A 25,553-nucleotide genomic window follows, 5' to 3' on the forward strand; every position below is an offset into this window, starting at 1 on the left:
ATTACAGTGAGTTCCACAAAATTCCTTCTGTTCGTTTTCCCCCCTTGCAGCGTCGGCTCTCTCTCTCTCTCTCCGCCGCGGCCATGGCAGTTCACTGGCGGCTTCCTCTGCCGGCTGGCCGCCTCCACCGCCGTGGCAGCCACTGAAGACGAGCCGCCGCCTCCTCCTCCTCCTCCTCCTCCTCCTCCTCCGTAAGTCCTTTTCTTCAGACGATTCTTCGGTGGTGCCATGTGTTCTGCTTTACCCTTTTATCGATCGTCCCTTAGTTCCACGTTTCACTTGCATCCAGTGACTTCTAGATCTCGTTCATAGGTATTTCCACTAGAAAGTCGATAAATTTGCGTAACATTGGTTGTGGGTGTTTGAGTTTCGATGACGAATTTGGCGAGTGCAGTGACTTCTGGGTGCTAAAAATATAAGATTTTTTGTTCCCCTGCGCTTTCAAGTTATCTTCCTCCGTTGGGCCTGCACGTTATTTCTTTAACTTCAGCATTAAGGATTTCTTGGGTTTGCAACAGAGTGAGTTCATTGGCGTGCTGTGAATGAGTAATTGGTGTCTGTTCTCTTTCATTTTGGTTGAAATGCTAGAGGTGAACTGGTGCTCGTTGGTATGTTGTGGAATTCTCCTAATGTTGATGTTGTTGCTGGAGCAATCCGGCTTGCTTTTTTGCCAATGGTATTCGTGAGAATCCACTGCTTGATGGATACAAATTTGCTGCATCCCCTGATTCTCAGATGCTTGGATGGTCCTTAGAGATCCTATCCTTTTCTATGTAGCGCAGCATTGGGTTCGTCCTCACTGGGGTAAAGCCTATCAAGCCACGCAAATTTAAGTATCTGGTTATTCAAGTATGGTAGCGCACAAATCATGGGCAGCGCACCAAATCTTTATGGATTGCAAGAAACTTCCTTTCTCTTACCACTGCGGTTTCTTCTTTTCTTCCGCAACATCCTCATCTTCTTTCCCATGGATATCTCCCCTTCGAGTTCCAGGATGTACCTCCTCATCCGAGCCATGCCCTCCCCCCGCTTCTTCCAGCATCCTCGTGGAAACGCGAAGGAAACCCAGATCGATATCTCACCAAGATGCCATAGACTTGATGGACCGCGAGAGAGATCCGCAACGGGCGCTGGACATATTCAACAGGGTGGCGGACCAAAAGGGTTTCAACCACAACAACGCCACTTTCGCGACCATACTTCAAAAGCTCGCTCGTTCGAACAAGTTCCAGGCTGTCGATGCTGTTCTTCAACAGATGACCTACGAGACCTGCAAATTCCATGAGGGTATCTTCCTCAATCTCATGAAGCATTTCTCGAGATCGCACATGCATGAAAAGGTGCTCGACATGTTCCATTTGATTTATCCAATCGTTCGTGAGAAGCCCTCTTTGAAAGCCATTAGTACTTGTCTTAATTGTCTGGTGGAGTCAAATCAGATTGGCCTTGCCAAGAAGCTTCTCTTGCATTCAATGAAAGTTCTAAACTTGAGGCCCAATACGTGCATCTTTAATATTCTTGTTAAGCATCATTGCAAGAATGGAGACATCGAATCTGCTTTTGAAGTTGTGAGAGAGATGAAAATGTCCAAGTGTTCTTACCCAAATTTGATTACTTACTCCACCCTGATGGATTGTCTATGCAAAAGCGGGAGGGTCAAAGATGCTCTCCAACTGTTTGAGGAAATGATAGCAAAGGACCAGATTGTTCCTGATGCCTTGACTTATAATGTTTTGATAAACGGGTTTTGTAAAAGTGGAAAAGTTGATGGGGCAAGAAAGATAATGGACTTTATGAGAAATAATGGGTGCAATCCCAATGTTTACAATTTTTCAACCTTAATGAATGGGATGTGTAAGGAAGGGAGGTTGCAGGAGGCCAAAGGTGTTATTGCAGAAATGAAGGACCTGGGTATGAAACTTGATGCAGTTGGTTACACTACTCTGATTAATAGCTTCTGCAGATCAGGAAGAACTGATGAGGCCTTGGAGTTGATCAAAGAGATGAAAAACATTGGATGCAAAGCTGATATTGTAACTTTTAATGTGCTACTTGGAGGATTGTGCAGAGAAGGTAGGTTTCCAGAGGCGCTGCAGATGCTTGAAAGATTGCCTTTTGAAGGTGTACATCTCAACAAAGGAAGCTATAGAATTGTGTTAAATAGCTTGTGTCAGAAAGATGAAATTGAGAAGGCAACGGAGTTGTTGCTCCTGATGTTTGTTAGAGGGTTTCTTCCACATTATGAAACATCCAATGAATTGCTCAGCTCCCTTTGTAAGAAGGGAATGACTTTTGATGCCGTCAGGGCATTATTTGGATTGGTTGAGATGGGGTTTACACCAAAGCCTGATCTTTGGTCCCTTTTAGTTGAGGTGATTTGCAGGGAAAGGAAGCTACTGGTCACATTTGAGTTGCTGGATAAGTTGACAGGACAGAAAGGTAAGATGCTCCCTCCAATGGCTGAAATTGATCAATGAGATCTCATCAAGAATAGGGTATGCTTTCTCAACCATATAATGATCATGAGCATTTACTCTTCGTGGACGAAAAAGAGGACGCGCTGCTTGTTTATCCATTAGAAGTCCACAAATTCTACAATTTTTAAATGCCTCAGTTGAGTCTCTTTTTGGAGCAGTATGCGATGTTATTCCCAACTGCTGTTATTCCTAAGTGGGTAAAGAATATCATGCACCTCAAGTTTGTTCCCTGTGCTAATAGACTGAAACAGCAGGACAAGGGATGCATGCCAGGAGCACTGTAGACAATCGAAAAATTGTGTGGTGATTTCTTTGGCTCTGCAAGCAGATGGCACAGAACAAAGCATTTCTACTGATTGCCACGGACTGGGGATCACCCCACTAGTTTCTGTCTCCTGCTGGATTGTAAAACCATCCTTTTCTTTGAGCCTGTTGGCCTTGAATTTGGAAGATACTTATCGTGATCTTTCTAAAAGCCATGATCGAGTCAACTCTATCAAATCAAGTGGATGACTGTTAGAGCCACGGAAAAAGTTTGTGGTAGGTTTGGTTGTGCTCTGAAAAAGCCTACTTTTCACTGCTGTCCCTTCTGGATTTCCTTACTGGTAGTCCGAAGTTCGGTGCACTACAGGCAGAAGTTTTCTTTACAGATAAATGCCAATGTAACCGTCCCAGTGTGATCAGCCCATCCGATCAGGTTGCCAATCTTCTGCATGTAGAAATTGGAGAAAGCGCAAGGACTAGGTAGACAGTTACCCAAGATTGTAATCTCAGCTTGTCATATTTCCACCCTATTTTTTCCACCCAACACTCCAGAACACGGCATTAAGTAGTTGCTATGTTGATTTTTCTGTTGCTTGTGTTGCCTAGACTTTGACACAGAAGCTATCTACAGCACGTCCTGGTTTCTGATGCATGTTTGTCTTTAGACATTGTATACATAATGGCTGAACATGAAATCCTTATCGAGTGCTTATCTTCACAAAGCAACTCAAGACAGTACATAATGCTTTTGCATAGTATTCTAGGACATTCCATCATTGCACTTCAACAGGATCTTTTGATTGTTTTTCAGCCAGATTTTCATTATGTTGGCCGTGGCTCGATTTCGTACTTGGGCACTCTCAAGTGTCCCGCACAACGACCTTAGTTTTGTCGTATCTATTTGGGCCAAGTATATGAGTGGGAGCAATACGATATGCTGGAGAGTCGAGAATCCCCAGCAGCTTTGATGGACTTGACATCGCATTGCAGTGCCAGGTTCTTTTGAATTCGTGCAGCACCCTTCGAAAATTCCCTTCTGCAGTCTCCATACTTTCGCCCTATTTTTTTTGTTTTTTTTGTTTTTTTAATGCAAGTTACTCTATTTTTGGTTTGTCAAATCAAGTGCGTTTGTTTTCACAAATGTCTTAATCAAAGTCCTTCCATCACCAAATCCCACTAGGCGTTACAGTGTGATGTGGATAAGATTTTTCCAATATGGATGTTCACGTTGATAACAGTCGATGATAGAGACAAAAATGACCAATAAACTCCTTTTTTTTTTTTTCTTGGTTGCATCCCAGACGTAGTTGTTAAATGGAGATTCGTATAGGGAATTCAAATGTTGGTTTAACGAATTGTGGATCGAGAATCGAATCATAGGTTTCAATAAAATATTTAGAATTAGTATTTTGTATAGAGGCATTTATAAATTTTGTAAATACTATTCTGAAATATGAAATTTTGAGTAAGACTTAGGATCTATGGAAAAAAAAAAAAAAAAAAACCTTAATTTTGAGTAGATGTGATGATTCCCATTCATAAGAGTACAAATTTTCCACTGTTTTAATATGTCATTCCATATATTATTGGAATGTAATGTGCATAATTGACTTTCAATCACTGTGTAACTGTCAAAGTGTTACATCATTTGATAGATGGACATTACATTTGAATCACTTGAATTGTAAATTTGCTAGTGAATTGATTTATTTGCTTTCAATTTGGGAGATTAGTAGTTCGCCTAATTAATACATATTGATAAGACTCTGAATCCATTCATACTATATGAATCGAGAAATGACCAATTTTAATAACTACAATCCTAGGCTTCAATTTTCATTTTTTTTTTAAAGCACGATCGCCAATTGTTAAAAGAACCATTAGGGAAAAAAGTAGACTTTACCATGCGAAAAAATTGCATTTCATATGCTTCCCTAAAGTTTATTTTGTTTTATCTTTTGCCAGTTGAATCTTTATATGTGTTGCTTGTTTATTTCTTCCATCGAGTAGCCAGTAAACTGTCATTCATCCTCATGAATTACAATATTTGATAGCCCTAAACATATTGCAAGTGTCCCAATTTAGTCATAAACTTTTCTTTCGGTTAATTGAGTTTTAAACCTCTTGTATTTGTGCCAATCAGATCATCCGATCAATTTTGGCCGACTAACATAAACATGGACGCCTATGATGCGGTCGATCTTGACATGGACAAATTCTCATAATATTTTAATATTTATTTGATTATTTATTTATTTATTTTTCTTTCTTTTTCCCCTTCATCTTCATCCTTTGGTGAAGGTTAGTCTCACGCTCCTAGCAAGGCTTGACCTCGCTGTTACTGGAATTGCCATCATCCTCATCCTAATCGAAGAAGCTCTAGGCAACAAGATGCTCTCTCCTCTTCCTTTGTTGTCCTCATCCTTCATTCGCCTTGTGAAAAATCGCTCGAATCATTCGCGCGGCTAGCCGCAATTTCGATCATCGAATCGAATCACGTCTGCTCGGAAAATGGTGAGACTCGAAGGACAGCTTGTCTTCATCTGAGACGCGGTCTATAGGTTGCAACACGTCCTCCTCAAGGGCATTGAGAGTGAGGCCCAGGTCCTTGCGGCTGGCTCAATCGTGTCGCATTGCGACTACGAGGATGTGGTTGCTGAGGGGTCGCTCGCCAACCTCTGCAGCTACCCTGGCGCGCAAACCTCTTGCCCTCTTGATCACCTGCGGAAGCAGTGGCACTAGATTTTTGGCGTTGATCACGCTGGCCATTGGCGAGGTCAAGCCTCCCAAGGACGGTCGAGGGTCACCATCATCAAAGGCTAGCAGGGCTGACCTCCCCAGCTAGAGGATGAAGGAGAAGGGCAGAAAAAGAAAAAAAGAGGGAAAAGAATAAAAAAAGAATAAAACTTAGAAAAATATTATTAAAAATTATCTATATTAAAGATAGGCCGTGTCACATAAGATGGCCAGCGTCCATGTCGGCACTGACTGGTTAAAGTTGGTCGAATGGGTTGAATTGATATAAATACAACAACTTTAGCATTCAATTGGTAAAAAAACATTCCGAATTGAATTGGCATAATAATAATAGATTGTGAACTTTTCTAATTCTCCCATGTTTGTTCATATCATCATTTTTCATTTTTCTTCCATTTGTAATGTGAGGCATTGCATTAAATATGTTAACAAAATCGGTTCTACTTAAAAGGAAAAAAATATTGGCTATGATGCATTGTTACATGACAATATAATTGGTCAAAGCGATGATATTGTAACATTGTTGGTTCATAATATCCAATTACTCATGACAAGCAACTTCAACCTATTAAATAATAATCTTGACTGAAAAGCTAAGGAATAAAAAGGAGAATGTCAAGATGAAATAAAAAGTTCGACAAAAGAATAAATTAAAGAGGGAAAACTATAATTGAATGAAATATCGGACCGGGGAGATCCTTGTGGTCGGAAATTTCTACAAGCAATAATAAAGCTCTTTTTTTTTTTTTTTGGTAAAGAATAAAGCTCTATTTGTTTCACATAAAATAAATGTTGTGAAAAATATTGTCTAAAAATAATTTTTTATATTTCTTGAAATAATTAGTTAATAAAACATTTTTATTGACAACAATAATTGATATTTAAATAATTTCGTGAGTAATGAAAATATTTTTTTTTATTTATGTTTGAAAGTTATCCGAACCATCATTATTAGGAAAATATTTTCCTAAATTATTCATTTCCGTGAAACAGGAATAAAAGTCGCTGAAAATATTATTGCTTAAATAACTAGGCAGGTTATTGGTGTGACGTGGTAGGAAGAAGTCTAGTTTGGAAAATTACTTGTAGAGAGATCTATTTCGAAGATTACTTTTCTGCAGAAAGAAAACGGTATTTTCAGTCGCCTATTTTAAAAATGATTTTCACAATAATTTTCAGCTACCGCTTCAAAGCGACACGTCTCAGCTTATTGCCGTGCATGTCTTTACCTTCGACGTCACGCACATAAAAGGTGTCTGTTCGTCAACGATTGATCATGTTAGAATTCCGGATAAGAGTAGACCAAAAAAAAAAAAATCATCTTAGAATTCCCGATTGCAAATTGAGCCAGTTTCGATTAAAGATATGTACATTATTGAAAAGAAGAAGAAGAAGAAGATAAATATGACAAATAAATAAATAAATAATGTTTTAGTCACTATGTAACGTTTGACATGAGCTAAAACCTTTATCTGGTGACACTTTTCCTTTTTTTCCCATTAAAAAATGAGCCATTATTTGATAACGTGGGCCGTGGAATTTGAATATTTTTTTATATGATCATTATCAATGTAGATAAAGCAATTTATTTGAATTATGGAGATGATGCGATGGAAGTTAGTGACCAAAAAAAAAAAAAAAAAAAAAAAGAACAACCATCAAATGAAACTTAGAGCGATTTGAATCCCATGCTCGACTAATTCTAATTGTTCACACAATCAGTTTGCTCATAAACATTAGGTATATCAAGATTGATAAGAGTAAAACACGTCGCAATTTTGATGTATCACCTATGGCATCCAAATTGGCCACCTAACCAGTCGATGAAAGTCATGAAAGTCAAGATCATGGTATTTGTAATGACCATGAGATTGATCCTGCATCAACTTTAGCGTGAAATCTTAGAAACAATGTGGAGACCATCAAGAAAACACATGAGAGCTAAATCAATTGTAACTGAGCTAGGCTTCAAGTCGAGTGAGAAGCTAGAGTCAAATATGGAATCTGATCTGGCTCTACTTGCCCAATTGAAAAAGAGTATTGAAAGTTCTAAACTTTAGTTATAGAGGATACGTTTGGGAAGACTTTTGAGGAAAGTCCTTGAAAAAATGTAAAGGTCATTGAGTTAAAAGAAGTTTTTCAAAATGCAAATTGTGTTTAGTAAAAGATATTTATGAAAGCCCATTATGAAGTATCCTTGAGCAAAATAATATTTGGATAAATTAAATTTGCAAAAGATTTTTGTTATTAAAAAAAAAGGAAAAAAAGAGAGCTGGCTAGTTACCACCGGCAAAGAGCTAATAGTGGCTGGCAAAGGGTAGGCAGTCTAGCGAGAGGGAGGCGGCGCGGCGAAGGGAAGGTGTCCGGCTAGGGTTGCCATGCGGAGGACACGGCGCAGCGAGGGTTGCTCGACCCACCGCGCTGTAGAGGTTGTCAGCGCTCGCGATCTGGTCACCACGACTCAGATTGCGCAACTAGATCTATGCGCAATCTCGGTTGCCATGACCCTTGCCGAGTGGCGTACTTTGTGCAGTGACCCTCGTTAGAGATTCATGAGACCCTAGCCGAACCACCTGTCCTTCGCCGCATCACCTGCCCTTCGCCGGACCACCTACCCTTTGCCTGCAACCATGCGTAGATGTTGGTGTTCAATAGAGAGAAGAGAAGAAGATGAAGATGATGATGAACGGTTATCGGGGTAAAATTGGAAAAATGAAAAATTAGCGAAGACACTTTCGGAAGAAAATTTGTATTAATTTTAAAGCCAGCATGCCGAGAAAGCCTAGGGCAGCCCCCAACCTACCTTGGGCTTTCAGCCTTGGGAAGGCTTGCCTTTAGCAAAGGCAAGTGAAAAAAAAAATTGCCAAATACCAAATATTTGGCCCAAAGGCCTTTACACCCCCAAAGTCCCTTGGGAAGGCAGTTCCCAAACGCAGCCAAAATGTAATCGAGTCTAACACCTTTTGATTGATTTAATTGAATCGTGATAAATCTTTGGGGTAGTGCAATCAAGTCCCTTTAGAAACCAATAGCCAAAACTGTCCACATGGCATACGAAATTTACTTGTTGAGGTGAAAATATGAGGGTTTATACAATCTTAAGAAATAGCAAGCATGTGTTCTCAATGATCCTTTTTATGATTATGACTTGATATTGAGCTACTGTCATTAAATGTCAAAGTCATCATCAAATTATAGTGATTTATTTATTTATTGAGATACATGTGAGAGAGTGTCAAAGAATCCCAAATTGGAGAATCGAAGCAGTGCGAAATTATTAATGATGTCTAATTAAATTATACTCTTTGATTTAAGCTTCAGTGTAAACATCAACAAGTTCAGACTTGGATTCGGACTTTTTCGTAAAAATCTCCTTAGGTAAAGGCATTGGAATTTCACTACCCCTCAACCCACATCATCTTCAGTAATTTCGAGATGACATTCTTTGTCATCAAGTAGTTATCTTATCCGATCAACAGGGGAGAGTTACGTTTACTCATCCGTAGCCAATCATCCTTCCACGCCATGAGAATTTTTACCGACAAGGTTATCGCAGGTGATCTGGCGATCGACAATAAAGCATATTAGTCACATGGTCGTGAGGAGGGATCGGTCAGAATCGAAAGCTGCGAGCGCCCCATGTCGACGTCCGACCAACGCGGTAATAAGTGAGATTTCGAGGAACTCGTCCGATCCGATACAGCAAACCACGTAAGGCGTGGGGCCCCGTGGAGACCAATAATTGAATAAATATTCTCTCCCCCGGGCAGAGCATCACCGAGGCCTTTCTAAGGCCCCACCAACTCTACCTCCCCCACCACCATCCCCACCACCATCTTCGGCTCCTTTGTCTTCTGCTGCAGTTCCCTCCACCATCTCTCTCTCTCCTTATAACCTTGTGCTGTTTGTCTCTCTCTCTCCTGGTGATTCCTCTCCCGTCCACAAATGATACTACCAAGGCGTAGCCACAGGTTCTTCAAGTTCAGAATCTCCAGCACCCACCTCCTCCTCAGCGATCACTCCCTCCTCTGATCTCGACATACAAAGATCTCCCTCCCTCTCTCTCTTGCACGAAACTTCGTCCTCGTCCACATATCGGACACCCCCAGCTCCTTTCTTTTCTTACTTTTGGAACCCGGATTCTCCTCCTGGTCCCCTCTCATCTAATTGCCTCCACTGTGCCCGGCGCTCCGCGCACAGGTCCTTTCTTAAGTTTCCTCCTCGTCCTCATTACTACATATATCGCGAAGGAGAATTATCGGTCGCCCGGAAAGACAAATGATCAACAAGGACTACGAGTTCTCGCGCGGCGTGGTGGAAATGGCATGGATCATGCTCAGCGTCGATTACTCGAGGCTCTTCTGGCTGTTGTTCGGGGTCTTCTCCTATGAGAATCACGAAGGAAAGCCTCGGATCTTCTTCTAGCGACCGCTCCCCTCTTCCCGTCCTTAGAAAAGTTTGTCCGTCCGCAGTAGTAATAAAAGTAGTCGTAATTCTCGCTTCTTCTCGATCTCTAGCTTTAGTGAATAAGATAAAAAGTATTTGGTAAGTGTTGGAAGACAAGAGCCTTCTCGAGAGGCTTGTTTGGAATCGCCGTCAGCCATGCAGAGGATCGCAAGGGCCGCCGGAGGGTGTTTGGATGCGGCAAACGGGTGGCCGGAGTATGCCGAGACCGACCCAACCGGTCGATACGGACGCGTAAGTAGCTCTCTATCAATTTTTCTGAATAACTCCTATTATGCTTTTGATTTCCCATCTTTAATCTAGACCCTATATTTAGTTCTTATCTCATGCATGTAGAATGACTAGTCCTTGATAAACACCCCTGAATTTACAGTCTCATGGCAGCTATTTGGGGTTCGATCATATCCCAACGTGGATATTCTCGCTAGAGTCCAAACTTTTCCGACTATAATTTAAATGAAAAGTGAATCCACCTAGTGGTTTCCATGTATGAGAAACTAGTGGTTTCCATGTATGAGAAACCCTATAGAAATTAACGAGATTATCGAAAGGGCCAAATTAAAAAAGTTAACTGACCAAAAAAGAAGAAAGTTAAAAAGGTTAGGATCCTCCGTATTATAAAAGGAAATCAAGTCCCTTCGTATCCGTCCATCTGGAGATCAAGATGTGACTTTGACTAATGATAATTAAAATCAATTAATTAACTAATTAGTAGGTATGCTCTGTACACAACTTGCACTAGATTGCAGCGTGCGCCGCGTTGTCGTATTAGGAGAGCCAGACCCAGACCCAGTAAACAATGTTTTTCATGTGTTTTATTGGTGAGGCTAATATATTATTAGGAAGGGCACGCCACTATTGGTGTTAGTCAACGGCAAGAGGAAGTGGAAATCAATATACGAACAACCACCTGCCCCTTTTTTTCTAATATAAGAGATGGGTTTTGATTGACCAATTTTGATGACGCACGTTTTAAAGCTTTATACAACCCCATTATTGCCTATCAATGTGGTTAGAATATCAGTCGGAACACCTCAATATATTGTCCATATTCATGCACATATGAATAATATATACATAGTATATATTCTTGAGCATATGACATATCTGAGCCTTAATGATTCTATGCGATAGATACGGAGAATCGATGGGGACATATGCATATCCTCTATTGATATGAAGAATTGATAGAGATGTGGAAAATATTGTAAATCTTATGCATAATACCTAGGCCTATATTCGCAAGCAGGGTAGGATCGGATTAATGGTAGGAGCATGAGAACTATTTTCGTTGTAATATCATATGGCGCACTTTAAAAGGGTCTCTATTCAAGCACGAGGTCGAATGAGATCTCAACAAGTCTCTGTCTTGTCACGTTCTAAATAAATTTGAAATTGTACGCGTGCTATCCAAAAAGAAGGGAAAAAAAGGAGGAGAAAGAATCAGATGCAATTTTGAAATTATACGCATGCTAACCAAAGGAAAAAAGAAAAAAAAAAGAATCAGATGCAATCTGTTTTATGGATAATCTTCATTTGCATGTATGATCAGAATCTATTATCGCATGTTAAGTTAGTTCATTTTACCAAATATTCAGATGGATTTGATTGTGTATTTAGCGTTTAGTGCATGTGATCGAGGAAGGAACCGAGAATAACCCCAAGCCGCCTCGCTGCGAAAAGACAAGTTCTGTAGCAGATAGAAAGGCTGCTTTTCACTGTTCTTTTTGACTTGGAGTAATCAAGTACTGGGGCCATGTAAAGACTTTAATCTCACGAATTGATTTTTGACCTTTGCTTGAGTAAAATTAAGTTTGACTTCGACTGATTACGTCCAAAATGCTTTAGGATCAATTTAAAGAGCCCTTTTGGAGCGTCTAAATACGAGGAGACACAAATATGAATAACGTTAAAACATTCACATTGCTTGTTTATGGGGTTTGTATATTCTTTGTATATAATTGGATCTTTTAACATGATATTGAAATTAGATTCCGGCTTGCATATGAGAAAGTTATTAAAGTATCCCGCATTGCTAACTTTTTTACAAGTGATTTTCAGCTGCAAATTCAAGACTCGCATAACTGATATGATCCATGTCTCAGAGAGAAAATTAAGTTCGCTAATGTTGCAGTTTTGCGCTCCCTTTCGATGCTTTTCATTGCAGTTTAGGGAGGTCTTGGGCAAAGGAGCGATGAAGACGGTGTATAGGGCATTTGATGAAGTGCTTGGAATGGAGGTGGCTTGGAGCCAAGTGAAGCTCCACGATGTTTTCCGCTCGCCAGAGGACCTCCAGAGACTCTACTCGGAGGTTCACCTCCTGAAGAATCTCAATCACGAGTCCATCATGAAGTTCTACACTTCATGGGTCGATCCCGATCGGAGAACCTTCAACTTCATCACCGAGCTCTTCACCTCCGGCACCCTCCGAGAGTAATAACACCTCAACAACTTGAATCACCTTCTTTTTGTTTTCTTTTCAATGTTAAAACTTACTTTCTACATTATGTTAACATGAATTTGAAATATCTGCATAACTTAGGATGTTATACTAGGTTTATATGGTCATGAGACAGTCTGGTCCATATTCAGGTTGTGTGTAAATTGACCTCGTTATGTTTCTTGATAAATGAAATCTCTGTTTGTGAAATATGTGTAGGTATAGGAGGAGGTATCAAGGAGTGCACATGCTAGCAATTAAGAACTGGGCTCGCCAAATCCTGAAGGGCCTCGCTTACCTCCATAGCCATGATCCTCCAGTCATACATAGAGACCTCAAGTGTGACAACATCTTTGTCAATGGCCATCTCGGCCAAGTCAAGATCGGCGATCTCGGTCTGGCCACTATTCTTCGTGGATCTCAACATGCCCACAGCGTCATAGGTACTCTCTTTCTTTCTCTCTCTCTCTCTCTCTCTCTCTCTCTCTCTCTCTCTCTCTCTCTCTCTGTATAGTGTGCGTACATGCACTCGATACGGATGAATTTTAGCGTGATCTACATTTAACGACTTCGATAACATATAGTCTAGTGAAAAATATTTATTGCACTATGTCCCCTGAGGTTTATAATCTCTTTGTATTAAGTTTGCTCCGAAGTTTATTTGGCGTCATTTGCGTTGAAATTTATGTGAAACTCTGTTTAGCTTGGTTCATCCATGTTGAAATGTTTGTTTGCTTCAGTTCTATTTTGTGAAATGACCAAGGTTGCTTCGGCTGAGTTCATATGTTTTCCTCATGTAATTACCAGGTACACCAGAGTTCATGGCACCAGAACTGTACGAGGAAGAGTACGATGAGCTAGTTGACATATATTCCTTTGGCATGTGCTTGCTTGAGATGTTCACTTCCGAGTACCCGTACAGCGAGTGTTCGAACCCGGCTCAGATATACAAGAAAGTCACTTCGGTAAATGTTTGAAATTCCCAGGTTAAGCTCAAATAATACAAATGCGTGCTAGTATCGGAAATTATACCTACTCCGTTCGTTAATTATTATATTAGGGAAAGTTACCGGAGGCCTTTTATCGGATTCAAGATGACGAAGCACGAGAGTTCATCGGGAAATGTCTGAAGAAGGCGTGCGATAGATTGCCCGCTCGAGAGCTCTTATTGGATCCCTTTCTTGCCTCCGATGATGGAGGACAGCTCCTGCTCGCGCCAAAAGCTTCAAGTGGAAGTTCGACTCCTAAATCAACGGCGGCAGCAACGGATTTAACGGTGCCACCAATAATTGTGGCCGATCCTTTGAGGAATACTGACATGACTATCACGGGTTCTATGAATTCGGAAGATGACGCCATCTATCTCAGAGTGCAAATTACTGAAAAAGATGGTACGTGCATCAATTCTTGTTCTGTTTACGTTCAATGTACTAAGATTATTTGTAAGAGGGACAACCTAGAGGCACCGGTTTTGGCCTGTTGACTCTTTTTCAGAGATCATCATGCTAAAAGACGCTTTTAGGAAAGAGAGTTCTCCATGAGCGGCCTGATCTCCAGGTTGTTGATTTGGAACAGAAGAATTATGACGTTGTGGGAGATGATTTAGAACATTGCGATTCAATTAAAACCGCCTTCAAAGTATAGACACGCTTTAACGTCTAGTCTATCTTGCATGTAGGGGAATATGTTCAGTTTGATTTCCTAATTCTTTTCATTCCGAATGAACTTTTTGGGCTGACTTCATGATAATACATTGCCCTTCTTGTGTAATTAACAGGACATGCAAGAAACATATACTTTCCCTTTGATATCGTGAATGACACTGCACTAGATGTCGCTTTGGAGATGGTAAGGGAACTGGAAATTTCCGATCGGGAGCCGATAGAGATCGCCAAGATGATTGAAGAGGAGATATCTACTCTCGTTCCGACGTGGAAAAGATCCAGCCTCCCACTTAAGAATCACCACAATAGCTTCAGTTACGAAGATGATGACGATGACGAGGAAACACGCCCGCCGTTTCACACTTCCTCCTCTTGTTCTTCTTCCCATGCATCTCTCCCAAGTTTCAACTCAGCATTCCCTGATGCGAATCTCAAGGACGTCTGCAACAACATGATGAACATCGGCCTGAATTGGCTGCAAGGTATAGTGTTTCATGAAGGAAAATCTGTGAAAACTTTTTTTTTGAAAGGCAGGAAAAATCTTTGTTGGAACTTTCTCCAGATTGTTGATTTTGAACATATTTGGGATATGTGCACGTTGTTCTTTGCTATCATTGGGCCACAGAACTTAAACGTGCAAATCCATGCAGATCGTGATGTCTGTGCGCATGATGAGGCAACTTCTCCAAGCTCAGTGAGCTCTCCAAAGTACTCGAATTTCAGCTACTGCTCAAGCAATGAAGATGATTACGATACAAGTGCCCGTGGGGACCCTCATTGCTTCGCGAAGACCCACCAATCTACACGATTCTGTCCTGAAGAGCGCAATAGAGTGAACGATAACTACCAACGGAACAATGTGCAGTTCGACGCTCAGAGAGGTCAACAATTCATGAAAGGCAAGCAGAAGTTAACACGGATCCAGTCGCTCGTGGACATCCGGAGCCAGCTGTTGCACCGTTCTCTAGTGGAGGAGATCAACAAGAGGCGCATGTTCAAGACCGTCGGAGCAGTAGAAAACATCGGATATCAAGAACCTTGTGACTTTGCCGGCACTTCTCGCAGAGATAACGAGAAGCAACGATTTTGAATGGTGAAGTTGCTACTTCAATTACGTGCCCAATCGCCATATATTGTATTGGTGGCGGTTTTCCTATTAGTTGTGTTACTTGTGTGGTTAGTAATGCATTGGACGAACATGTAAGTGCTGAGTTCATGATGGTGCTTATTCTGCGTGTTTGAAGTGTTTTGTAGTTCTGTGATTGTATGAACCTTGAGATGTATGCATGGTTATGAACCATGATTTGCATGCGCTTGCAATGTAAAATGATTTGCCTGCAGGCATTAGACATTCAGCGTTTTCCAAGGTTTACATCTTTTAACTGAAAGGGCAATGTTTGTGTCTGTTAGCGATAGTAAGAAATCTACTTGATTGTGAAAATCTTTCAAGATTATGTATATATCTCATTTGATAATGCATATGTTTGATTTGTTACCTTCAATAGTCATTTCATAAAGCCTGTTGATAGGCTGATGTAATCCTCATTATGAATATATTGAATTATATAAAAAAATCCTCAAATTTGTCTTCCCTAGTATGATTTTCAACTTGGTATCAAAGCTTCTTTTCTTGAGACAATCCTACTTTGCACCCGGTGCACCTTTGAAATTCCCCAATCCTAATTTCTTTCAGCTTTATCATTCTCAACGGTGCACTCATGCATCCCAAGCAAATAACCCCTTCTGCGCTGCTCGACAATGTTCGCCCAAGTGCATCATTCCTATTTGAGTAAGCACCACGATGGTTGTGTTGTGACGTCTCTCATGCGTCGCCAAGTCAAGCTTTTCTTTTCCACGGAGGTATTTTCCATACCGTGAAGACGTGTATTCACATAGGAACTTTTCTTTCAGCAAAGCCTAGCTTATTCTGCTTGCTGTAACCACACCAACTGTATCAGCCATGTTTAAGTTATTGTCTCGACAGCAAAGTTCACCACAAAGAACACATGCTGCTCGGCTCTAATATCTTCAATTCTCAACTTTTCACTCCTCATTTTGAGAAGCCGACTCCGCCGCTAGATTCATCACCGTCAAACAATCAACATAATGAAATCTTCTTGCCAACGGAAGTTGGAGTCATCACATGCACCACCACACACCGCCTCACCTTGGATATGATGAGTTCATTTTAATTGAAGATTTTGTGATGCTGTTCAAATTATTTTTCAAACTTAAGCTGATTTGTTTCAACTCAACTTGCATTTGATGGGGGTAATGTTAGTTATATTAGGAGATCCACTTGATTATGAATATCTCTCAAGATTATGTGTATATCCCATTTAATAGTGAATCGATAGTCATCTCATAAAGCCTATAAAGAGGCTAATGTAATCTTCATTATGAATATATTGGATTATACAGAGAATCCTCAAATTTGTCTTTTGCAATATTATTTTCAATTGCCTCTACCGATGTTTCCATTGTGGGGTTGCATACATAGATATATGCACATGAGTTATGTTAGAAAAATCGACACTCGGACCCCTTGGAGTGCGAAAATTTGGCACAAAAAGCCACTTAAGTGCCAAAAGTTATGAAAGTAACATTAGCAAGGGCAGCCCCCCAGCGAGTGGCGGCCCAGCAGCCCTTGGGTCGGCCGGGCGAGGGCCGGTGACCTTTGCTGAATCTGGGGGAGGGTCACGACCCTCACCTCAGATCTGGGTGAGGGCACGCAGGATCTCATCATTGGTCGATTGGGGCCGCTAGCCCCCAACTAGGGCTTGGCAGCCCTAGCCGACACTCCCCACGTGCCTGCCGCCGGCTACCTCCCTCCTCCTCCTCCTCCCCCGCCTTTTTTTTTTTAATTAATTAATCAATTAATTATTATATTAAAATTCGAATTATACCAAAACAACGTCGTTGTTGTGTGTGGTTTACTGAGTCAACCTTTCAGTGAGCCACGTAAGTGAAAAAATTAATAAAAAAAAATGCCATGTATTTCCGACGAGGTTTGCTGGATGTGGCACTAAAGTGTCCAATTTTCATAAAAAGTGGTACTTAAGTGTCACTTTGTGCCAACTTTTGGCATTTGAAGGGTTCTTTTGCCTAGAAAAATCCCACTCGGAGAATTAGTGCAGTGTAAAGTAGTTACTTTACTTTAGTTGACTCATAACTTAATTGACTCAAACTTTTGAGTGAAGGTGAGTCCAACTAAATATATTGATAGGCTTGAACGTGGGCTCCCTCTTAGGTGTTTGGTGAATATTCTCAAAAGAGAGATTTGCTAACCAACTCGGTTTTCAGGCAATGGGAATTGTGATGTAGCAGCACAGGATTGATGGCAGACTTTATGGTTCAGTCCATTGAATGAGACTAGTAATGAAGTTGGGCATTAAAGATTCAAATTTTGATAAAATGATACTTAAATTAAGGAGGAGAAACCCAACATGAAAGCTTACAAGTGAGGAGTAGATTATTAAAATGCACGTGTGAGCTCTCTTAGAGAAGAGTCACACATTGGAAATTGATGGGTCCAACTGGATATATTGATGGGCTCGGACTTTAGCTCCCTCTTGGTGATCTCACTGGGTGTAGGTATCGGACTTTTATTGTTCGCTCCCAATAAATGGTATTAGAGCCGATGGTTAGTTACCAATGTGGTTTTCATGTGATAGGCATTGTGTTGTAGCAATGTCAGCTTGATGGCAGATTTCATGGTTCAGTTTGAAGTGACAAATTTCATGGTTCCGTTTGAAGAAAAAGACTAGAGATGGAGTTAGGCATTAATGGAGATTTAAGATAAGATATATTGATGTAGAAGGATACTTGGATTACGGAGCAGTACAATTAATATTGAGCTCACATGTGAAGGGAAGATTGTTGGGATGCATGTGTGAGTTACGTTAGAAAAAAATTCATATTGAAGAATTAGTATAGTGTAGAGTAATTGATATATTTTAATTGGTTCATAAATCATTGATTTAAACTTTCAAGTGAAAGTGGGTCCAATTGAATGTATTTTTTTTTTTGGTGACCTAGGAACCACCGTATAGCCGACAGCCGACAGCGTAAACTCGGGGTGGACTGAGCCACCACCACAGACCCAGCTGCAGGTGAGTTGCGTGAATGCGACGCCTCTAGGATTCGAACTCCTCTCTTTCATGAAGGGGAGAGAGCTCGAAGCCAGCTGCGCTACCACAGGCGGTGGTTCCAATTGAATGTATTGACAGGCTCAAACTTGAGCTCTTTCTTGACGATCTCCCCGAAAAAAGACATTAGACTTCTATTGCGCATTCCCAACAATAACCTACATTTATATTTAATTAGGTTTGGTATGTAAGACATGTACTTTTCAAGTAGGCCATGTTAAATATAATGGCAATAAGGGCTAAAAATATAAGAATTTATTAGTGTTCAAATTTCTAAAGGCAATACATGTTAATAATCATGCATATTACGCTTAAGCTTAGACATTGACAGGTAGATAATATGGGCATTCCATACATTAGTGTATGTTCAGTTTGTGATGCAACATCATTTTCCAAGATAAGCGAAAAAAACATAACACTTCCGCTTTAAAGTACTTCAATCATTACTGTGCATGTGGAGGTGCTAATTTTTAACTCAACTTGAGAATATGCATAGCTCAACTAGAATCTCACCCAAACCTAAGGGAAAAATTGTCCAAAAAATCCTAAATATATTGCGTTTTTGCCAGTTGATTCATAAACCTTTTAATTTTACCAATTGGGTCACAAACCTTTTCACTTCCTGTCAATAGAGTCCATCTACATTTCTGCAGGCCACTCTATGTAGGACAGTTGATGCTAACGTGGGCAAAAATTATTATTTTTAAATATTTTTTTGAATTTCTAAGGTATTTTTAATTTCTTTTATTTTCTCTTTTCTATCTTCTTCCTCTGCCAGTTGCTCAACCTTTAGTGGCTAGACGTTGCGACCAACAAGGTCACCCTCGCCAGGAACTAGCGAGGGGCGACCTTGCCGGCCTTTGGTGAAGCTTGCACTCGCCAGAGGCCAGCAAGGGTTGGCCTTGTCAACCTCATGCGAGGTCGCCATTGTTGGGATTTAGCAAAGGACAACTTTGCTAACCTCGAGCGAGGCTCGCCAAAGGCTTGCGAGAGTCAGCCTTGCCAGCCTCACACGAGGTCACCCTCTAGGATCTATCAAAGGACGACCTCGCAAACCTTAAGTGACATTTGCCTTCACCGGATTTGGTGAGAGTGAGCCTCACTCATGGCCAGGAAGGTCACCCTTCACCCCCTCGCTAGATCCGACGAGGGTGAGCCTCATCCAAGGTCCATGAGGTCGTCCCTTGCTAGATCTTGGCAAGGGTGACCTCGCATGAGATTGGTGAGCCATCCCTCACTAGCCTTTGGGGAGGTTTGACCTCACCGGATTTGGCAAAGACGAGCCTCACCTGAGCCTGGCAAGGTCGCCCCTTTCCAGTTCCCACCGAGGCCAAACCTCATCGGTTGTTGGAGGTTGGGCGATCAGCAAAGGAAGAAGAGATTAACAAAATTTAAAAAAAAATTTAAAAATTTAAAAATGTTTAATAATAAATTCATTAACATCACACTGGTTGTGCTAGGTAGGACAACCGACGTCTATGTCAACAAATTGTGGCAAAAATTGACTAGATAGACTCAATTAGTAAAAAGTGAATGTTTATAATTCAATTAGTAAAATTAAAAAGTTTAAGATTGAATTGACAAAAGTAGTTTAAGATTGAATTGACAAAAGTACAATGTGTTTAAGATTTTTTGGACAAATTTCCTTAAACCCAAGTTGAAAAATTCATCAATTAAAGTTTGACGGAGGATCTGATCAAAGAGATAATAGGAAAATAAATGGATGCAAAGATGAGAAAAGTAAAAGAGTATATTTTTTTGTATTGATTTTTTTTCACTCTACACCATTTTACAAAGTGAGTCTCTTTATATATACACTTCAAGTAATATTCATCTTGTACTTGTACTGAAGATCAGGAAAAGATCAAGATCGTATCTTGTTTTGATATATATACTTCTAGTAATATTCATCTTGTGCTGAAAATCAGGAAAAGATTGTATCTTGTGCTAAAGACAAGGAAAAGATGATCATATCTTATTAGGAAAAGATCATAGGACTTGTTCAATATAGACCCATCATGTTCGAGTCTTAGACAATCTGCGCCCAAGATAACCCTTGAAGGAATTCAAAATTGATCCAATCCGAACTGAAAAAAAAAAACAAAATAGACATTATCCCTGACCATGAAGTAAGCAAATCATGATGAATGTAAAGGCACCATGATATTGATTTTGATACGATTGGACGTGAAATCGAAGATAAAAAGAGCCTAAACCATTCGAAAACTGGGCAGATTTGTAACGGAGCACTATCCAAGTCGAGCTCATCAAAGAAAATGAAAGTCATTAAGACGATACAAAAGCTGATTGACCTAAACCGAACTTGATCCATATTCAATTCCGAAATGATGGATACCTAAAATCTAATTGTACTTGAATGATCTTATTCAAAATCAATTTGATCTACCCATTTGTCATCTCTACACTACAAACGCATGGAGCACAATTTAATTCATTTGCGACCTAATGATAGAAAAGACCTTTATGTGTCAAAGGATCTCCATATCAAAAACAATAAATGATTAGGTACGAGAAATCACAAGGGTAGGCTCCTAATTTTTTACCCTATTAATGAGAGATATGACTCTAATTAGTAGCGATTGCTTTTAATCACAAAAGATGAGCATCACTAGTAGAGTAACCATCACAACTATTAAACCCTAACTAATTGAAGCATTTCGGAATATGGGTTTCTTCCATTGAAAGAAGTGTTACCCCAATGGTCCGTGGGCGGGATGATCGGCATATATCAAGAAGAATTAGTCGGATCGATTGGATAAGCATAAGGTGCGCTTTGTCATAAAAAGGACAGGTCCTTATAAATTTCCAGAAGAGTAAAGTAAGCTCAGCCTATCTGTCCACTCTAGAGCAGCTTATAACCCATCTAAGATTCCAACCTCAATGGGAACTAGAAGAAACACGGGCCAGCCAAGCCTATTGAGTACCTATCAAGGCTTAATTGAAAGAGCGAAAGGGTAGTTCGTGATAATGAACCTGTGAGCTGATGACTAATAATTCACATTGACAACCCCCACCTAAACTCACATAATTCGACAATTATATGATTGGACTGATGATCAGAACCACTCGATTTTTCAAGCAAAACGAAAAAAGCCAATTGCCTGTCTGATGAACGTGTCGCCCCCACATGAGCAATCAATCGATGTCTTCGGCTTTGTGACGTTTCAATTGAAAAGACTCGTCGGTTTTCCTTGGTTGAAACCCCTACGATCAAGATTCAATCAGCATTGCCTCGTACGGGTACGACTCCTCTTTCGTGGATCAATTAATTAGGCTGACGAATAAGATCGGACAAGGGCCCATGTGAATCTTTGCTGTAAGGCAACCCGGATTTTGCCACTTGTTCTACAATGAGAGTTCACTGTCAATATAGAAGAAATTATAATTATTATGTTAATCAAAATATTCGGCCAATTCTTTACTATATTCACAATGTTAGTCGAAAGCCACTAGAAGTTAGGAAGTAACTGGCTAGTGTTTCCGAAAATCCTCCAACTACGTCTCTAAGTGGATTACAATTATGACATCATCCACATGTAAACTTAAGTACAAACAAATGTTGGTGTCATCAATACTGCTACTTTTTAACTTTTTCCTGCTCAAGAATCGTGCTTGAACCTGCCAATTCCTTACTACACTGATCGGTTGCTTTCAAGTTTTGATATTCATACGTCAATTCAAGTTCTATATCGAGAATCAATCCACATTGAAATCAATCATCCTTGAGAGAGAGGGGGGGGTGATAAATCATCAAAAATGACATAGTCAAATGAAGAGAAAAGAGAGATTGGTGTTGTTGAAAACTTATTCTGAAGGATGTTTTTGGTAAAGAGGGAGAAAGTAATGTGGCTGACCATGAACTCTTACTATTGAGTTGTTGGTGTGTCAATCGTTTAGATTATGCCAACTAAAATGTCAGCTTATCTTTAAGTGGAGAGATGACAATTCGGCCCATTCCACGCAAGTCAAGCCCCTAAGAGGAATACTCAAAATAATGACATAACGTTATAACCATTTTGGGATATGTGTCAGTTTACATATTAATCAATGAGACATCTCCCATCTCATGGAGGATTGAAATGTCACAAACTCCTATTAAATAATTTATGTTATATCCCCCTATTTGATATGTGATTTGATTCATTTGTACTCCATTCTTCTCAAGACCTATTAGTAGTTGGACATGGTCCAAGCTCTCTCTTTCTAAGGTAGTCACTCCTTACCCTTGTTGGATTGGGCATAGCCTAATCTTCCACAACTCAGATATCTATTAAATTGGATCTTGCTCCAATATCATCTACAATGACATGCCCTGTTTTAAGCTAGTCAAATTTTCAAAAGGATTGCTAAAAGCAATCACATAAAAAGGCGACTATTTAAGGGTAAATATTACCTCATTTATCACACCATAAGGCTTCTCCAATCTAATATAGAATATGGAATGTCACACCAATCCTTTATTCGGAGCCCTAAGCTTTTTGATAAGTAACTAATTCCAATAGAAATTAGCAATATGTGCTTTTATAATTTGCAATTTTAAAGGCTGAGTAATAGATATAGATGTATTGAGCTCTATATATATTTGAAAACTTAATTGATGATCACCGCAAAGGGATTCATATCTATCTCCGGATGTGATGCGACCTTCATTTCATGCAACAGTAGTCGAAAGCGATGCCAGAGTAAATGGTGCCGCTTCCTTTCCCGATAAGATGTGCTAACCGATTCTTTTCACGAGAAATTTGGATGGTGACTATCGGTGATGGGTTTGGAATATCATATACGACAAACGGAGGCCAAGGACGAGTTTGAAAGCAGGGGAAAACAAATACGAGGTGATTGAAATAGGAAGTGCTTGTCAATCAGAGTCGAATCGAAGTCACACGGGTGCTGTCTCTCCCCGTCATGTCTATTGTCTACTCTGGAAAATAAATGTTACGGTTTTTTTTTTTTTTTTCACGTGTGCTTGTAATGGACCCAAATGAGAATTTTGTCTTTTTGTTCAGGACATAAGAGTCAGCAAAGTCTTACTGAGAAACCATTGCTAATCGAATGCAATGAATATGTCAGTGTAAATATAATTATACCATATACTTCCATGTTCCTTAATTTGATTTTTTTTTTTAATCGTGAGAGTGCATACTTCTATAGCTATGTGCCAATCTTGAGAGTTAGATAAGATGCAAGACAAAATATGAGATTATTTACACTCGGTGTTATGAGGAATCATATTTATATATCACGTACCTAAGAAACACAAGTTTTTCTTTTTATTCTATCGTTCACATTGTGGGTTAAAAAAATTGATGGGTGCGAAACCCAATATGTGGTTGCAATCTATCTAGTTTGTATATAGTGGGACAAGACACAAGCAAGTGGTAATAAAATAAAATTCATGTATAAAGGATCGATAAAATAAGTCATTCAAATATATCTTATTGAGTGGCCATAACACAACGGCAAGACAAAAAAATAAAGAATGCTCCCCTACCGTATAGCACGTTGTAGCCATGTAAACCCTAGCTGAGGTAAAATAAGATCTCGACATTGACCAACAGAGTGAAATCTTAAGCAAACCCATGAGAGTTAGATTGAGCAATTAAAAAATATGAGATATATTAATCATAGACATGTGACAATGCTGATTTCATCGATAAAAACAAGGAATAAGTAATATATTTTTCTCTTATTAGAAAAAAATACTCATTTAAAATTTGATCATACATCTTACTTAATTTGCAAAAAGAGTGAAATATTTCACGAGTTTACAAATTTCATCGAAATAAATGATTTTTCAATAGACAATGCGTGTGTCTACATATGCTGTGATTGTTCTTGAGATGAAAAGAAAATATACATTTTTTTTTTCTTGCACGTTAGACCCGCACGTGGCCACAGACAGTCAAAATCTCGAGATGGTCGAATTATCTGTTGGATTTTTCCTTACGGAAAGCTGAAGAAAAGAACGTGAGTACACACGAACGTGCATTCCGAGCAAGAAAGCCTGTAGCAGCATTGTCAATTTGACAAATGTCAAAGCAGTGCCCCAGAATCCCCGGAGTCCTGTTGAAGATGTACATGTCCTTCAATCGTGCAAGAAATAAACAAAAACGAGAAGGAAAAAGATCAAAGAAGAGGACCCTTTTCCAGCCGACAGTCTCTGAAAAAATTGCCATCGACATTGATCTAACATAAAACCGTGCAATCACTGTCTGATGTGATTAAAATAAAGGGTGGAGCTCATACTGACATCGAAATTAAAGAGAGTTGACCAGTTACTAATCGTCTGTACTTTTTCCATCTGTTAATCCTGTATCTATGATGCCATTGACCATAAATTAACGAATAAAATGAATCATCAAATTAAGACTCGTCGTCGTCTAGGTCCGGTGCTCGGAGAGCTCCGTGTTTATTACATGCGAAACTTAACTCGCGATTGCGGATTTGATCACAAGTCATTCTTGTCCTCCCCCGAACAATTTGGTTTGCCCACGCTCGGAGAGTTTAAAGCGAGGCTGCTTGAGGATGTGTGGCTATCTCAACCTCAGTGTATCCTTCATAGAGGACTTGATGGCAGTCCGCGTTTCTTGCTGATACGCAGCGACGGGCCAATCGATTAATCAATTGATTCGACCACATCAAAGGGATTGCTTCCATGGAAGACTATCGATTCGCCAATTCTATATGTGCAAGCCCCTTGCGACCCGATTAGCCAGTGATGATGTTTTTATTTGCTTGCTCCATTGATATGATAGCCAATTGCATACACAAGAGACACCCTAACGATGAGCGCATGGTCAATGGTCTTTGTTCTTGCTCTATTATAATTTGCCTTATTCTACGCATCAACTTGCGGCAGTGGCCAATGTGCATTGAATTTCCTTCTATGCAATTTCCTATCTTTTCGCCTAAATTCGTGAGAAGAGAGAGGAAGACAACGTCGCAAGATTTCCTTCCGTGATTGTAATAAGATCGTTTGATGAACCAAAGTCAAAGTTTTGGATTCATGTGATCAGAGGGTGGCCCAATAGAAACACATAGATGGTTGCGGAGTTTCGATGGTGAATCTGCTGCCGCTCCTCAATTATTTGATTTTAATAAGAGAAAACATTTTCCTAGATGCTGCTCAACTATCCCTTAGTTTGTCAACAAGGACAAAATTCAGTAAGTATTATAATGTCTAGTGATAGTGTCTGGTGTTGACCTAAGACATACGTGAATTGCGGAAAAGGAGAAACGACACTGGAAAAATTGTGGAATGAGGATCATATATAGTCTGAATTGTAAAATTTGGTAGGAGCAGTTTTAGTTTCTAGAC

The 25,553-nt window shown here is 39.9% G+C and overlaps 2 protein-coding genes across 4 annotated transcripts; both read left to right on the top strand.

Moving 5' to 3' along the window:
- Positions 1-35: 35 nt before the first annotated feature.
- LOC104432319 (pentatricopeptide repeat-containing protein At5g18475) lies at positions 36-3,459 on the top strand. 3 transcript variants are annotated; one of them, XM_018871601.2, is made up of 2 exons: positions 36-191; positions 736-3,459. In XM_018871601.2, exon 2 carries the CDS (start codon positions 852-854, stop codon positions 2,475-2,477), a length of 1,626 nt encoding a protein of 541 aa, XP_018727146.2. In that variant the 5' UTR covers positions 36-191; positions 736-851; the 3' UTR covers positions 2,478-3,459. The 3 variants fall into 3 exon arrangements, with proteins under 3 accessions (XP_018727146.2, XP_010043085.2, XP_039157282.1); XM_010044783.3 differs by having other exon boundaries at positions 783-3,459; XM_039301348.1 differs by having other exon boundaries at positions 36-185; positions 783-3,459.
- A 5,867-nt stretch (positions 3,460-9,326) lies between these two features.
- LOC104432307 (probable serine/threonine-protein kinase WNK5) lies at positions 9,327-15,541 on the top strand. The gene is made up of 7 exons (XM_010044775.3): positions 9,327-10,196; positions 12,130-12,395; positions 12,622-12,845; positions 13,210-13,367; positions 13,463-13,793; positions 14,180-14,548; positions 14,717-15,541. Exons 1-7 carry the CDS (start codon positions 10,101-10,103, stop codon positions 15,154-15,156), a joined length of 1,884 nt encoding a protein of 627 aa, XP_010043077.1. The 5' UTR covers positions 9,327-10,100; the 3' UTR covers positions 15,157-15,541.
- The last annotated feature ends 10,012 nt before the right edge of the window (positions 15,542-25,553 follow it).

The sequence above is a fragment of the Eucalyptus grandis genome, chromosome 1 (genome assembly GCF_016545825.1).
Source record: "Eucalyptus grandis isolate ANBG69807.140 chromosome 1, ASM1654582v1, whole genome shotgun sequence".
Lineage (NCBI taxonomy): Eukaryota > Viridiplantae > Streptophyta > Magnoliopsida > Myrtales > Myrtaceae > Eucalyptus > Eucalyptus grandis.